The sequence below is a fragment of the Scomber japonicus genome, chromosome 21, assembly GCF_027409825.1.
Source record: "Scomber japonicus isolate fScoJap1 chromosome 21, fScoJap1.pri, whole genome shotgun sequence".
NCBI classification, from domain to species: Eukaryota; Metazoa; Chordata; class Actinopteri; order Scombriformes; family Scombridae; genus Scomber; species Scomber japonicus.
In genome coordinates this window covers 14,563,441-14,580,263 of record NC_070598.1, presented here as the reverse complement: position 1 = coordinate 14,580,263, position 16,823 = coordinate 14,563,441, and the positions used below count along the sequence as shown (strand labels likewise).

The 16,823-nt window shown below is 40.0% G+C and overlaps 2 protein-coding genes across 2 annotated transcripts in view; one reads left to right on the top strand and one right to left on the bottom strand.

Annotated features, from left to right (window-relative positions):
- sema5a (sema domain, seven thrombospondin repeats (type 1 and type 1-like), transmembrane domain (TM) and short cytoplasmic domain, (semaphorin) 5A) overlaps positions 1-5,833 on the bottom strand; it is an 86,909-nt gene extending 81,076 nt beyond the window's left edge. The window contains exon 1 of the mRNA XM_053342746.1: positions 5,686-5,833. Within this exon, the coding sequence (XP_053198721.1) occupies positions 5,686-5,833 (148 nt within the window). The remainder of the gene's footprint in view (positions 1-5,685) is intronic.
- Positions 1-16,823, top strand: part of mtrr (5-methyltetrahydrofolate-homocysteine methyltransferase reductase) — a 295,323-nt gene that overhangs the window by 151,671 nt on the left and 126,829 nt on the right. The window lies entirely within an intron of this gene.

Genomic DNA, 16,823 nt, shown 5'->3' with positions numbered 1-16,823 from the left:
AAGAGCTCAGCCGAAAGTGTGAAACTTTTGGACAGCAGGTCGAGTTCCTTCAGAAAGGCAAAATAAAAGAGGACTTGAGGGCTGAGCAGGAAGCTGTACATCAAATGATGGCAGAAGAGGTGGCAGTCCTGCAAGAGTCTCTTCGGCAAGAGGTTGATGAGCTGAAAACTCAGCTACACGCACATGTAACACTCAACCATCAACTCTCTGCTAGGCTGGAGGCAGAGAGAGAGGACCATGAGCCTCCCCGCAGGAAGAAAGCCAGGCGTGAACAGAAGCCACCAGAGGAAGAGGTGTGCAATCAGGAGACAGAGTCCCTCCCCGTTGTACAGACTCTTGAACTTCCGGAGGAGGCTGCAGTGTCTGAGGAGCTCCAAGAACAGATGCAGAACATGTCAACATGGAAAAGAGCATGCTACTTTCTGGGGTTGAGGATGCCAGAAAAGCAGGAGGACTCCAACTGAGACCTGGCACTCACCCTCACCTACTGCAACCCACAGCAGACATTAAAATAAAAAAAAATAAATTCTGTTAGCTTTTGTGCAGTCAGATTTTCAAAGAACAAAAATTGTATGAATGTATGATTGAATATATGATTTCTGTGTCTTATCATCTTTGTGTGATACAAAAACAAATCATTCTCTAAAGTTGAAGAATATTATTTTAGAATGTGCATAACTAATGTGGTTTTTGAGAACTAGATAGAACTGATTAAAAAAAAGTGTGTAATTCTAATTGGTCACTTAGATAAAGGGTTGAAAAAAATCATAACAATCACATAGGTACAGTAAATGAATTGTACAGCATTAAGCTTGAGCATTAATAGAACTGATGGAAGAAATTACACCAGCAATAGAGAAATATTAGATAATATAGGTCATGACCCATCTGAATTATAGGCAACAATATGACAGTAAATCTGAATGAAATATCAGGTTGTCAAGCAGTGGATGACCATTTATGGACATGAATGATGAGTTGACATCAGCTTGTTGGCAATGTAAAAAAAAGAACATGCATTCATTCTTATGATGTGACCCACACTTTTAGTGTTCAATTTTTCTAGTATTCAGCCCTGGTCTGTACCTGTATCACATTAGAAGCTTTATGGTACTTTATTTTTGTATACTAAACTACATAAACATAGTCTGGCTAACGCTAGACCCTACCACAAGTGAGGTAGGGTCTGGTGAGGAGCCGTTCATTTTCTCGTATTTGAGGCGGGATCATCGAATGTCGATCAAATGCTTCTGTACGCTACTGGACAAACTTACAGTCAATCATATCAACGACTATACACAATGACGTATTCAGAGCCTGTAGGGAGCAGCAAACACATCCTTTTTATGAAGGAAAAATCATGCAGTGCAAGGTTTTGTTCTATTTTCAAAGTGAACCTTCCAATTTATTTAGCACACAATCTACTGCTGCTTTGAACGGTTTACCCAGACTAACATAAACATGTATATCATGATATATGTTGGGTGTTTTTGATGAGAACATAAAGCTGTTCCCACAATAGAACAGTATTATAAATGTGTCCCCATCTCTGATTTCATCGGGTGAGGGACAAATATAAAAATGATATCGTGTGATGTGTTTTGTTCAGAGTCCATATTACATTCTTTTTGAATATGGGTTGCTATAATTAAACAGGATATGCTATAAATTGTGTCGATGTTTTAAATTCTTCTTCCCTTTTTAAATTTGAGCACCTGCCCCACGAAAGGTCTCTGCACTGCCTGCATTTGACGATAACATAACTCGAACATAAGAAAGTAGAGATGAATAGCTAACTATTGTAAAATAACATGACACTGTGGGTTGGTTCTTTTCTAGTCCTCCCCAATTTTTTGAGTCACCAGCCACCACTGGTTTGCTCACGCCACATGAAAGCGTCTTTCGATAGCAACCATTTGCATGCCAGTCCCTGCAATATTACTGCTTTCATTCACAACACAGCTGTATTTTCACTGAAATGTTGCTAGGCCTTGAGGTGGGTAATTGGCCGTACAGATTTTCCCTGAATATCAATCCCTGCTCCCATTCACACGTTCCATGCAGGAAATATTCCTCAACAATTTAGGGATAGTCTGCATGTATGAAAGGGGCTTAAGACTCAAGCCAAAGCTCTAAATGTATGTTTGTGTATGTCCAAAAGGATAAGGTTTGCCTGAGCAGAGTGGGAATGTTGTGTGTTGTGATCCACAGGGGTATATTTAATGTGTTTGTAGTCCTCCCAGCTCGGCTGAAGAGGAGCCATGGCAGCCTGGCACTGCACATTCTCAACAACTAGGGATTACACTACATTACATGGAGCACAATGACTCACAAAAGAGAATGATAATAGGTTTAACGAGATGTTTCTCTTCACTCACACACTGTTTGTGCATATATATATGCGTGCGTACACGTATATGTGTCAGCATATTCTGTAATGACTCATACGTTTTTTGTGTTTATTGCAAAAAAGGCTAGGTCTATAATTTGGTAGTCTCGGAAAAAAGCTTTGTGTACTGGACAACTTGGAACAATGAGGTGTGTTAAAACCACACAAAGACTATCATCAGGCCATGAAAGGAAAGTTATTAAAAAACAGAGGCAAATATAACTGTGAAGGCAGAGATAAATGGACACCTTCATGAAGCAGGGGAATTAGCAGCTGCTCTGTAAAGGTGTTGATTCTTACACATGGTGAGAATAAAAAACATTGAGAGGGAAGTAAACAAAGTATAATGATAAAACTTCAAATCCAGTCTTATGGCAGTTAGTGATGTAGTCATGAAATTTAATCAACGGGTTCATTTCCATGGACACAATTTTTCAGTTCTTTTTTTGTGGCACTCAGCATGACTTTCAGACTAATATATTTCAATAGGAAGTACCTTTTTCGTGCCTGCAGCGGATATAGTACGTATTTTTCACATTCAGACACATTCAGATTACATTTTGTGACTACTTCACGAACTGCGATAAAAGTGGGTTGAAACTTAATCTATTTTCACATTACAGCAAAAAAACCCAAAAAACAAACAAACAAAAAAAAGTGTTTGTGCAAAGTCTGTAAAGCTGTAGAGTGTTTCAACCAGAGCAACAGAATTGATGAGTTGACAGTCAACAACCTTATGAGCAGCTTTGGGTGAACTTTTTGGGGTCAGACTTTCCAGTATAATGGAATTATCATGTATTCTGCACTGGTTTCTGCATCAATGCAACTCAAAAACTTCCAGAAGCACTTGTTCTCTTCCCCACTCAAGCACATAAAAGTACTTCAAACAAAGGGGAAAAGGATGATCATCACATTCAATGGCTTCCACATTCACTATATTAAAACTTTAGCTACCAGGACTTGAATTTAAAAAAAGCTGCATGGAAACACATTGCTCTTGAAATGAACAACTATGTTGTACGCTGGTGCAGTGACAACCGGGGAAAGTAACTGTCCCATCAGTATGTAAATTACAGGCTCAATGCTAAAATGTGCCCCCAAGCTTCAGGCTTGTGAAACACAACAGAGAGCCTGTATGTGTGAACAGGGGTATCAGTAACTGATCATGCCAGATGATGTCTGTCTGTCTGTCTTGCATGTAAAGGGACAGTTACAAAAGTTCCAAGGAAAACTGTTCACAGCAAAGTTTGTAGACTATTTTAATACATGCAAATAAAACCAACAGTATCTGCATGCACTAAACTTAAGTGTGAATGAATTTTGTAATTTTGGTAAACTTCTTTACATTCGCCATACAGTATCAACTACTATCAAATATTTGTCCAATACAGAGACTTTTATCCACTTCCCTGCAGTAAGAAACTGCATCATTGTTTCATCACAGCAGATCATTCAGACAATGAACCGTAGCCACCATGAAGTCTCTGAGTTCCTCTCTCTTTTAATCTGTACAGAAGGCTTTGTGTTAGTGAATCATGCTTGATTACTAACTGAAATGTCAACCCTCTTTATTAATGTTCCTATATTTCAACCATACCATTAAGTCACTGGAGTTTAATGGGCCGTTCTGGTACATTAGAGAACGCAAAAGCATTGACCACAGCTGACCCAAGACCTCTCACCCCCCCCCCCCCCCCCCCTCCCTCAACCTAACGTGATGTGTTAGCCGGGCAGTTAGTCATCATCATTACACTCAATTGGCACAGAGGGAAGAGTGCCACCTCAGCTAACAATGAAGTGACAAAGATGGAAGGAAGCTGTATTGAGAGAGTGAAAAAGGCTTGAAGATGGAGAGCAGTACAGTACACAGAACGGGAGTTTTGGCATGTATGTGGATCTTTGCACAGATGCAGTGACCTTGGTCCTCTAGTCAATTTCTTCTCAGACATTATGCTGTGTGATTATCTGACTGGAATTCTGCTGGACTGAAAACAGCTCAATGACATTTTGCTACACTGCAGTGGGTAGACAGAACTGCATTGATTGCTATTGATACTTTCATCCACACAGCATTTCATTGCAGTTTAGTTGTGCGATAGCAATGTAAGATCAAGGGTAAGGGCAATGAAATCTGATGTAGTATACATACTGTATCTAAGAACTGCACCGCCATGTAGTTAACACATACAAAGAAGATTGTGTCTGCTTGTGCGTGAAGAAAAGAACAGGGAGGAAATTAAGGACAGGAAGAAAAGAGAAAAAGGAAAGCAATGAGTGATATAAATGATTCTGATCACAAAGAACAAACCAGAAAAGCCTGAATTTTGTGTTTCCAAGGAACGGATATAAGAGGGTCCTAATTAGTAAGTGATACTATTTTACTCCAAATCACCTTTGCTACTTTGTAGAAAATGAACTACTTTTTTTCTTGGGTGATCAATTTATTTGCAACAACAGAGGTCCAAAAGTAATATTAGGGATGGGAAGATTCACTGATTCACATCTGTGCACTGCCCTAAGTGTTCTCAATGCATCTGCTGTGGTTAAAAAACTGCACCTCATATAATTTGGGATAAACTTGTGATCCATCACTTCTTACATCTTTGCATCAGTAAAATCTAATTAATTCATATGTAATTATTAGTAGAGGCCCTATGGCTTCAGGGCTGTTTGTGAAAGGTCCAAATGTTTTTTTAGAGGTAAAAAAGAAACACCATAAATGAGATGACTACTGAGTTGCAACGCTAGATAAACAAATAAAGTAAAAATGACACTTTTTGAGTTTCATTTATGATTCACTGCATGTTTAAGAAGTAAAATTAAAACTCTGTACAATATTGAATTGCATTGCATTGCTTTTGCATGGCATCGTATCACGTTGAATCACGTTGTGTTGAATTAAATCAGGGTGAATCGTATCATGTTGGTAGTTGCTTCATATGTATATTTAAGGCATCGGATCATTAGCAATGCATCAAGATGCATCTCACATCAGCCTCAGTGACATCAATGCACATACCTAGTATATGTCTCTTAGCAACAATCATAATGGTGATGAATCCAGAAGCTGGCCATATATGGTCTACAAATCTGACTGTACCAAAGGTAGGGAAGGAGAGGTCAATGGGAAGTGATTTGAGTGATGGAATGATGTGTGGGGGAAATGTATGGAGAAAAGGGTATAAATAACTACATGACGCATACAGATAATATTCACATAATTTTGGCGGGAGATCAAAATTTAATGAGCCTGCTCAGTGGTCTCAGTCTGGTGTGTGTGTTTGTATTAAACCTACCTGAGTGCGGGATGAGTGGGTGCTCTGTCTTGTGACAGGGCGATTCTGGCAGCAGCACCGGTCCTCTTCTACTGGCCACGCCACCAGGCCGTAGGACCAGCATGCACTGCAGGAGCAGCAGTGCATGCTGGGTAACAGGACGTCCCATGGGGGCCTGGGCTTGGCTCACTTCTCCTCAGGCCTCAGGGGCCAAGAACATTGGAGAGACACACCTGAAGAGATACAATAAGAGACAGAGAGAGAAGATGACATATTTGGGTTTAAACAAAGGCTTATCTCACATTTAATTTTAATCCAGCTGCTGAAAAGCTTGCTACAGTGTAACACCTCTGTATCGCTGCGATCACTGAGGATTCAGTGCAGGAGATGAAAAGCAGTAAAAATAAATCCTCACAAGCAGAGAACGAAGGAGAGAGGTGCAAAGAAGAGAGTGTGACAGATTTTGGGAGGGGTCGGGGGAGTTTTATGCTGAGTACCAGCAGCGTGTGTGCACCCAGAGACCTCACACCTCTCACCTCTGACATCCTGCGCATGAATCAGACACGGTTCTGCATTACCTCAAACACCCACTGTGTGTGTATGTATGTGTGTGTGTGTGTGTGTGTGTGTGTGTGTGTGTGTGTGTGTCGTCCAGTGTCTGATATACTGTGCAAGTTCATGTCTGTGTTGCCACTACACAGGAGCTTTGTTATATTTGATGAAGGGCAGTAGTCGTTGGATGATGCTGTGTGTGTGCATTCATTTTAAAGAGCCTATTTCATTAAGTGTATATATGACTGATATACTGTATGTATGGAGCTACGCAGAACTCCCTGTGGGTCAATTAAATCCTATAACGGCTGTGATTCTGATATGTTTTATTCACAGCAAAACCCTCAAATTGCTGGATATGATTATTATATAATGCTTATAGCACATTCATGCCTCCCAGAAAAGTCATTTGATGGAAGAAAAACAAAGCAGTTTGAACAACTCAATTGCTCGTGATTTCTTTCTTTTTAGAAGTGAATTGATGAGCAGTCTAGACCATCTACATCATTACTTTTTAATCATTTATGTGATGGTATTACCGAGAATGATTCACACTGTGCACGCCAGAAGAATAAGCCTTCCTGACAGTATATACCTCATTCTGAACAGCAGTGTGGTGGAGTGAGTAAAGATACAGAAGAACTGAGCCGTAAAGTGGCAGTAATGAGGACCATTTTGCTGTTTTCGTAACAGAAATGTGTACTGTAGCTGAACCTGTGCAGGATTCTTATTATTTTATTGCATGTGAAATGGGCTTTTTATCTGTTGTCCAGTCAGTGGAAGAAAAGCACTTTGTATAGAGCAAGAACAGAACAATCCTCCCTCCATGACAGACTTGAATTAGTGTGAATGGTATGTGCACAGTTGCAAATGAGCAGCATGTGTTTTTTTGTAGGAAGGCATCAAAATGTGGAGAGAAAAAAAGGCTACTGCGATAAAGAAAAAGAAAGAAGAAGTGAAGGTTTGCTCTCTTTAGACAAACCTTGTTTCTTTCTCTCTGAATGTATGGTGCTGGAAAGCTTGGAGTGGCTCCGGGATAGAACACAAGGCAACTCTCTACTCCTGCTTTCAAATGAAAACCCTAATGCTAGTGAGTGTGGTGGTTTTATTTCATTTTCTCCTTGAATGGAAGGTTTACTCTGCCTTTACTATATAAATAAGCCTCATGACCTTGGGGCCTGCACAAAATACATTCAAAGTACACTGTAGAAATGCACATGCAGTGTGGGTATGTGATTTTCCTTTACCCACAAAATAATGTAAAACACCTGTCATCCACAGTGGGGGAAAGCAAGTGACAGCCACTGCCGGTTGCCTCTGTTCCTTTTCCCTTTCGTCTTGTCGGTTCACACGTCAGCTTCTGAACTCTTTTGCAGTTTTGCTTTAGTCAAACTGTCACCTTTCTTTGTCTGCTAGTTTCCTTGACAGTCTTTAACTATTTTTTTTTCACCAAAAAGCCATTTTACCTGTTGTAGCTAAAAGCAAGCGAGTCGTTTCCCCTAGGAAGCCTACTCGCTCGGGCGTTCTTGTCATTTTTAATATTATCCTGTAGACTTTTAAGTCTGCATTCACTTAGTGAAAATATTTCATAAGAGATTAACCTGACATAGCAAGTTAGATTATTGATGTTTCTGCAGTTTGGTGTGCATGTGTGCATGGGAGTGATATGAAAGGACTGTGGTATTCACATGGATCCCTATGTGCATGTGTCTCCTGCCAACACATACCCCCACACACACACGCACAGAGGGTTAGCTGACAGGAGCAGGAATCGAGGCCAGTGAGTTGAGTGCTCTATGTTAACCTTGCTCCCTCTGTTACAGCCCCGCACATGACCTCCTGTCAGTGTTAACATGCCTGCACACACACATGCATGTTCAGCAAACAAAGTTCTTTCTTCTTATTATTATATTCCTTAATCGCCCATGCTTTCTCCTTACTGAACACATGAATGAAGACAGAACTCGATAATGTCCAGCAGTGTTTTTGGCAGGCAGCAGTGAAAACTAAATGTTCAGTGTGTTGAATTGAAACTTAAATGCTCTCTTTTCATGCATATGTGTATTGTGGTTATCTTACTTTCCATATCTATTAATTTGCATCAAATGAATCCTAATGAAAGCCCACTGTTACACAGTACAGTGAAATTGTGAAACAATTAACACCTTTAAAATCCAAGATAGTGTAAATATTTTTCTGCATCTGATTTATGCTCATGCAGCCATGGCTTGATTCAAAACTAATCTGTCTGAGTGTTGTTTCATTTCCCTGAAGTGATCTCTGGTGGATCCTATTTTCTCTTTAGCTCACCACAAGTCACTGACTGGTCCTGTGAGAGAATACTGGAAGAGCTTTCTGTGCTGTTCAGTGGTCTAAACTCTAAATCATCTCCAGGGCATCAGCACAAACCTCCACCACCTCCTCGTCACCCTCCTCTGCTTTCTTTCACACCTCTACACATACAGACACAGGAGAACACACGTACAGTACATTTACAGCAAACACACACACACACATACACACACACACACACACACACACACACAAACACACACACACACACACACACACACATACACACACACACACACACTATAATCACCCTGAGACCTTGTGATGGATAACACACTGGTATATTCAGCACATAGAGCAGAGGGAGCCCTAGCCACATAAAAAATAAACATAGAGTAAACGATATTGTCATTCGAAATGCATAAAGAGCAGATGATACAGCATAATGCAGTATTTCTGTGAGGATAATGTTAAATTTTGATGTCTTTTTTCTGACTTTGGGAACAAACAGAGACAGAGAGTCTCAGACAATAAAAATGAGAGCTATATAACTCAACATCACAATACCATGCTTTATTCCCCAAATGTTTGAACTAATTTGCCTTTATCAGGATGATATCTGAGGTTGTTTCTGCTTCCTTTAAATACCGTAGAAATGAAGTACAAATACAGTATAAATTCTGTACTCTTTAAACATTAGATTTAAAAAACCCAGTAAATACAAAAAATCTAATTTCTGATAAATCTACAGCCTCAATATGTTTTCTCCATGAACTTAAACTCATATAATGCACAAACTTTATACAAAATGTTGTATGTGAACTGCTTGGTATCTGAGCCGACAGTTAAAGGAGATGTAGCATGCACATTTACATATTTAAATTTATATTCTTGGGCTGCACTGAAATGTCTGATTGCTATTTAAAAAAAAACCTTATTTGTCTGATACCGGCCCTTTATGCAGCCCCTCAGTTCAGCCTCTGTTTGTAACAGGCCATTTTACCTCCTGTCTCTTTAAGGCTCCCCTGCTGAGTAGTGCAGTCTGTTTTGATTGGCTAGACCCCGGAAACTGTGTAAACAAAGTGAAGCACATCTTTTTCTAACAACCTCTCAAATACATCTGTAACTGTTCGGCTCCAAATCAGATCTGAAATATGCAAGTGGACAACACAAACAACACATGGAACAACCTTAGCAACAAAGGTTATAGAGCAGATGGTTGTTTGTGGGCATACACAAACAATCTGTCATCAGATAGCAGGAAGTAGAGGTAACATTGCAAATAAAGCCTTTAGAGTGGGCTGACTTTGAGAGAGCATTTTTACATACATTCATTTCATGTTTTGGAACTCTGACCATGTTTAACATAAACGTCTGACATCATCACAGTATATAAATGACACAATTATTATTATGACTGCATATTATCAACCTCCAAAAAAGTTGACAAATAATTATGCAAAGGACTGGTCTGCTTGCAGTAAAATATATACAGATGAATAATAAATGGACTCAGACAGTCAATAGCTCTTTGCATCACAGTTTTTGAAAGTTACATAATAACAAATTCAGCTGCATATGGACAGCTGCAAGGCAGACATACACACACATACACGCACACACTCCTCTGTAACTTTGCATTTTGGAAGTTGAGGTGTCAGCTAACTAATCAATCAAAGTCTTCCTGCAGTGACGAGTAGAGAGAGGATCATATTAACACCGCTATTGATTTTGTCTGCAGAGGACTTCATGATGGTTGAATTACACTATACATAATGAATAGGCTCCCAATTAAATGCCGGCTTTGTATTTGTCACGCTGACACTTACGTGCGCGTACACACACACGGGACCACATACAAACACGTTTGTCAAATGTGAGTGGTGGACTAGTGGTGGACTGATGATCCATCTGTCCAAACACAGTCAGGAGAGTGTGAGATCGCTCACTTTCTCATCTCTTTCTGTCCCTCTGCTCTCTCTGGCCAGACAGGAAACACACACATACAGTACACACCAGTAAAATCAACCCAGACTTTGTTTTAGGCTAAAGAACACAAAAATATGACTAAGGTGTTTTATACAACTTCAGGTTAGCAAGGCTTATGTGTGTGTTTCTTTTCATGCGATTGACTGGTGTTTGTCTGTTTATCACTCGTCTATCGGCCTGGTTATTGCCAGTTTTTGTTTGTTGTTCTGTGTCTCTGTTTGCCAATTGGTATCTGTGATTTTGGTTTCTTGTGTTTAGACCAAAGCACACATGGATATGAGGGAGATGTTTGCGCTTGACTTTGCTGTCTGTCAGACTGTCTCAAAAGCACGTCTGATTTCCTGAATGTCAGACTCACATATTAATAAACAAATTTGCTAAACTAAATTACTGATTACTGAGATCAATTTAATATCCAGAAGAATGCCTGACTCATGGTACCAACTGACGACCGCTTCGCTGACTGTGTAACCAACAAATGAGATGACCCACTGTTTGGCAGGCTGAATGACAAATGGACAAAATAACAAACCAGGTGCCTGACTGACAGAGAGACTGATGAGACGCCTGACTGAATGAATGACTGTTGTATAAAACATAACATGATTGACAGACCGACTGGCTAACCGACTGACTTTTGACTGTCTCCTGGCTCTCATTACTATTTTATTTTTTGCTGTCAGGTTTCTCAAACTTCCAGTGTTATCCATTTCCTGCTCCTCTCCATTTCTATGTTTCATTGACCTTTTCCGTCACTGTTTATGCTTGTACTTTCAGTCCACCTCAGCATGCTTGGTGCCTCACGGGCTCGGTGAAGGATGACAGAGAGAATGACGGAGTGATGATATTGCCATCAAAGGCTCATCGTCTCACAGCAGGACCCTTTCCGCTCTGTGACCCCCAGATCATAGGGTAGATTAATTCAGCGTGAAGAAATGTTTGTGTCTCTCCAAGAGCGGGAATGAAAAGCTGACTTGGATCAGATGGCTTGTTTGTTTCAAAACCTTATCTGTGGTGCACAGTGTGGCTTTTGAAGCGCAAAGCAAATGTTCACATGTGCAGTTTGTCTTTTTCGCTCTTTCACATTCTCTCTCTCTCTCTCTCTCTCTCTATCTCTCTCTCTCCCTCTCTATATCTCTCTGTCTCTCTACCTCTCTTATACACACACACACACACACACCATGCTGAGTTAACAGTCCTCCCAGTTTTCTCACCACCTCGAGCTCCAGCTTCCTTATTTCAAGCTGCTTTTTCTCTCTTGTTGGATTAAGTCCTGATTGTGTGTCTGTGTGTGTGTGAGAAAGACAGAGAATTAAGAGTTATGGGCCATGTGAGCATGTTGTTATATATATGTATATATAAATCACTTTATCACTTATGTTACTATTTGCCTTATTGCTCATCTATCTCCTTATACTGTAAAGCACTTTATGCTATATTCTTTGATAAGTAAAGAAAGTTGGTATTATATTATCATTATCATTATCATTATTATTATGATTTTGATTATTATTATACATTTTTTGACATTTCTTACATGTTTACTTTTGGTGTTATTAATCTTACTTGGTGAAATGTGATAATTTGGACATACAGTCACGTCCCTGTGTCCATGATAGTTCTTTAGAGTAATGCTATATCTTTTCCTGAACTTCAATCTGTTCCTCAAACAGCTCTAAATTGGAACAATGCAACAAATATTGGCTTCCCCTATTGGAGCGATGCTCTGAGATTCCAATCTGTTGTTGGGTTTGGGAATGCTGCGCAAGCAAGAGTGCCTTGGTTTGGGAAAATAGAACTGTGATTTGCAGTGTGTATTTTCTCTCAGTATATGGAGTGAAGAGGCATAGTAGATAAAATACAGGGAACAGGACACAAAAAGCAGGAGAGGGCTTCTCCGGGGGAAGACTGGAACTTACACTGCATGTACTCAACTTAGTTCCAGTGCTCAAAGTTTGTTTGGTCAAACTTGTACAGAAACTTGTACAGAATTTTTTTCATTTCTATTTTTTTTTACAGTAAACAGTCTCGAGGTCGATTTAAGATAATGTCACCTTCCTGTGCTCCTGAGTAATGGTTGTACTCACCTCAGGCTCACTGGTGTTTTAAAAAAAAATTTTGCACAAGCTGAAAAACACAATGAACCATAAATGCACCCAAGGCTGTGTACTGTACTGAGGTGGAAAGCCTTTTTTTTTTTTGACAAGCCCTGATGATTCGCCCGACCACAACCATAGCTTCGGTCTAGTTAAATCTGGGACTTACATCACACACATTTGAGTCCACACAAACAACAAGCCACAGAAACACACACTAACTCTCTCCACTGTCTTGCTCACACACACCCAGCAATTTCATTCGAGTCCCACCCTAACTCTCCAGAGGTTCCCAAATTATGCTGTTATTTTTACTCAACTCGCTTACCCTCTCACTCTCATGCTGATGCATTACCACGTGCCTGGATGCGGTCTACGTGTGTGTCTACATAACACAATTGCAGACAAGGCAAGGCAACAAACTCAACAGCATGCAATATGTGGCAGAAAGAGTGACATCACGCCTGAAAAGAGAAAAACATCCGTATCTACATGAAAAGCTCTCACACGCCACTAGACAGCAATTACCAGCATGACCTGCCCCTGTCTTGCTGCTTCCATGATTGCTGGAGGTAGTTCAATATGACCTGTGACTTAAAACCATTACAGAAATCCTGGCAGGGTAGCCCTTTGAATACAGAGCAGGGCTTTTAAAACTGTTCACATCAAAATTTGGGTCAAGGTAAAGCAGAGTCAGGACTTGTAGCTTACACAGCCAACTTCGTAATTACAGAGAATTAATCATCTCGGAGGTTGGTTAGTTCTTTCTCAGCTTTTGATAAGGGTAGTATGTGGGTTTTTTAGGAACTGTGTCTAGTTATTCTTAAAGTTTTCTAAGAAGAAAAAACAGAAAACAAAACTACATGTGGCATAGACAGAAAACGCTCTTCCTTTTAGTGCCAATTACAGTGACATTATCCCACATGGCCTGAACCCTCTGAATCTCTACCTCTACATCCAAGCTGCTGCTGCTGCTGCTCCTGCTGAGATATGTCTATGTAATACAGTGTCATCTTATAAAAAAAATCCTGTGGCCAAAGTAGGCAATGATCGGCTGTGAGACAGCAGCTCTGACACATAGCCTAGACCCTCAGGCTACTGTCTGAGCTCTTCTCAGTGTCAAGAAAGCACTGTTCACAGGGAGCAAGTTGTCACAACAACCTTGCAGCGCCGGAGTGGCTTAAATCTCAGAGAAGAAACCGAGAGTTTGTCACCTCTGTCTCAAAACTACATCTCACTGAGAGTTGCGAGTTCCATAACAACCTCAGCAAGGTACTACAAAGTTACCTCTCTGGCAGGAAAGTAAGTGCTGGGTTGCTATTAGCTCCCTTGTGCAAAGTTTCAGGATACTTTTTAATGTGAATTACCATTGATGATTTGGACTAAACAACTATTACTGAAGATTAACACAGACCCACAAAATCCTATACTGATTTACAAGCATAAGATTTGATTTTCACCCTGGGGATTTAACAATCACCTGGTGGATGAATTTTCTCCATTTTCTCAACATTTAACTGTCTGGATGTTGTACTGGCATCAAAGACTTCTACCACTTCAAAGCCTTCTCTTCTTTGTGCGGTGTATTAGCGGGGCCAGTCCACACGAGAGAAGTGGTGTCATCTAACAACTGATCAAGGCAGCGGTGTGATGATGGCCACCACGTTCCAAGACCTTCAATAAAATCCACCACACATGCAGCAAATACAAACATTAAACTCGTGCACTCATGCTGGCACATGCACGCTCACCTGGGACTGCAGTGATAAGGGGCATAAAGCCCACCACTGTGGGATGGTGACATTTTTAAAGCTTTAATTACATGCTTGGCTAACGGGTAGCCGACTGTCTCACTGGGCGCAAAATTACACTATCACTGTCTACAGCTGTGCACAGGTGCAAGTCTAAAACTGACTTTCCATTCACACAACTGCCTCCTGCACCTCTGAGGTGAAGAAGCAAAGTGAGGTCACTGTTCTGCCAAAATCAAGAGTAACCATTAACTACAAGTCTCGCTCATTGATCTGTTCTTCCAAAAGGGCACAGACTTGCCTCACAGATGAACAAAATGCTACCTTGATGCTAACCAGACTCTGAATGAAAAGAAAATGACATTTATCCAAGGGTGAATTCCTCTCATTCAGTTGAGAATGTGAAATCACTGAGTGGAAATTTTCTTTTTTGTTCTGCCTAGAATACTGCAATTGTGAACCATCCAATTACCAATACTGTAATCAATCATATCAGCTTTAGAAATGACAGAATATGACTGAGGGAATGATGGATGAAATCTCTTACAGATAGATTACATTGCAGGGCAGGTCAAGTCTCTTTGGTAATATTTGCTATAAATGATTTTTCAGCTACATACTGTTGAATCTTCTATAGCAGGGAAAAGTACTCAAATACTTCACTTCAGCAACTTAAAAGTATTAATAGGCTACTATTTCCTATTGTGATTTCCAAGTGGTGATTCTTTTTATGCTTGTGCTAGAGTAATGTGGGATTACATATTTTACTATTTGTATTTACTTTAGAGACTCATTAAAAGCAGCAGCTATAATATTTTGTTTTTAATAAAAGTGGATCAAATGAATATGTAATGTAATCATAATTATCTATAGAGAATTATCACTCAAATCTGTGGTTCCTCTCATCTAAAGCTTTATAGCTTGGTTTTCCAGCTACTGTTCTGGTTCAGTCAAAGTCTGCACATGTGCACACTGACAAATAGCTCGGTGGATTTTAGGAATTTTCAGTCTGCTGAGGTGTTGTCCATGCTTGGTGGGTGTGCTAAGCACTGAAATAATTACCCCCATCCTGATGCACACATACGCAAGCTTATAGTGCATGCATGAGCGTGAAGTCACGGTTTGGTACAATCTTGGTGTAGCAGAGAAAGAAGAAAGGTAGAAAATATAATTTTGGTCTTTTATTTAGAAAAGTGTAAACATCCAACAATGGTTCATTGGACAAAACTATGACTGAAACAGTTTAATTGTACTGCTATGAAAAAGAAAAACAAGCTTTCTGTTTTTTTACGAGTCTGCTGACAGCTGTTTTATACTGATTTATGGTCTAACTGTATATAAAGTAGATGAAACTAGTTCCACCTGCAGCAGCTACAACAGCAACATGCTGCTTACACATTGATGCTTAGTATTAATTCTCCAATTGTGTCATATACAATAATTTATCAATCAGAGGGAGCAAACCACTACCTTTACTTTCATTCTTTTTAATTACATTTTTCTCTCTCAGAACTGGCTCTTACAACATGCTGTCTGACCACATCAGATATCAAATGTGTTTATAGCTCTTTTGAACTACTTCAGTCAAAGGTGGACTGAAGAGCAAACTGTCACAGAGAAGGGAGGGGGACATGGAGACATGGTATCATTTCACTATGGAGATAACAGCGCATATGTTAATAATAATAGTGTTGCACTCAGCCCCTCGTTTGTCATTCTGACAGCAGCAACATTACAGGGTAACCAACCTACCTTGGCTAAGCCAGCTAGCATACATCCATGAGCGTGCTACAGCTAAGTGGTGCGCTGCCAAAACTTTCTGCGTGGAATTTGCACTCTAGAATTATTGTTCCACACGTCATGGGTTGTGTACTTGTTACGACTGCACTCATTGAACTGTAATGTCCCTATGATGGCTCAAGGCGGGTGTACATATCGTTACAATCCCAGGTAGTAGACTCAATACAACTAAAACACAGCATACACAGATATAAATATTGTGTCATCAGATTTTCCTGGGCAATATTCCACATTTCTCATAAGCAATGAGACAAAGGTTAAAAGAAGTTGGCCACCTAACAAATTATTATGAGATATAGCTACTAAAACTACCAGGGAAAACAAAAACTCTATTCTTCTTTTGATCGTGCAGCGGTGGATGGACTTCCTTTGTGCTGTAAATCAATCGTTCATTTCCCCGGTGGCAGATAGAATTGCGCAGTGAAAGCAAGGCTTATGGGGAACCGATCAAAACCCCAATGGGGTTATTATTCCATAGACATTACACTGTGCAATCAATATTTCCTTCATAATGATAAGTTAAAGCAAAGGAGCTGTCTCTTTCCACTTTAAAATGTGTAATTTTGCATTTCTCCTTTATTGAAGTTTCATTCAATTTGGGTTTTATAGTTTTACTTTTCAAAAGGAGCTGACTACTTTTTTAAACTGCTGGGCCAAATCTAACAAAGCCTGTGAGCTA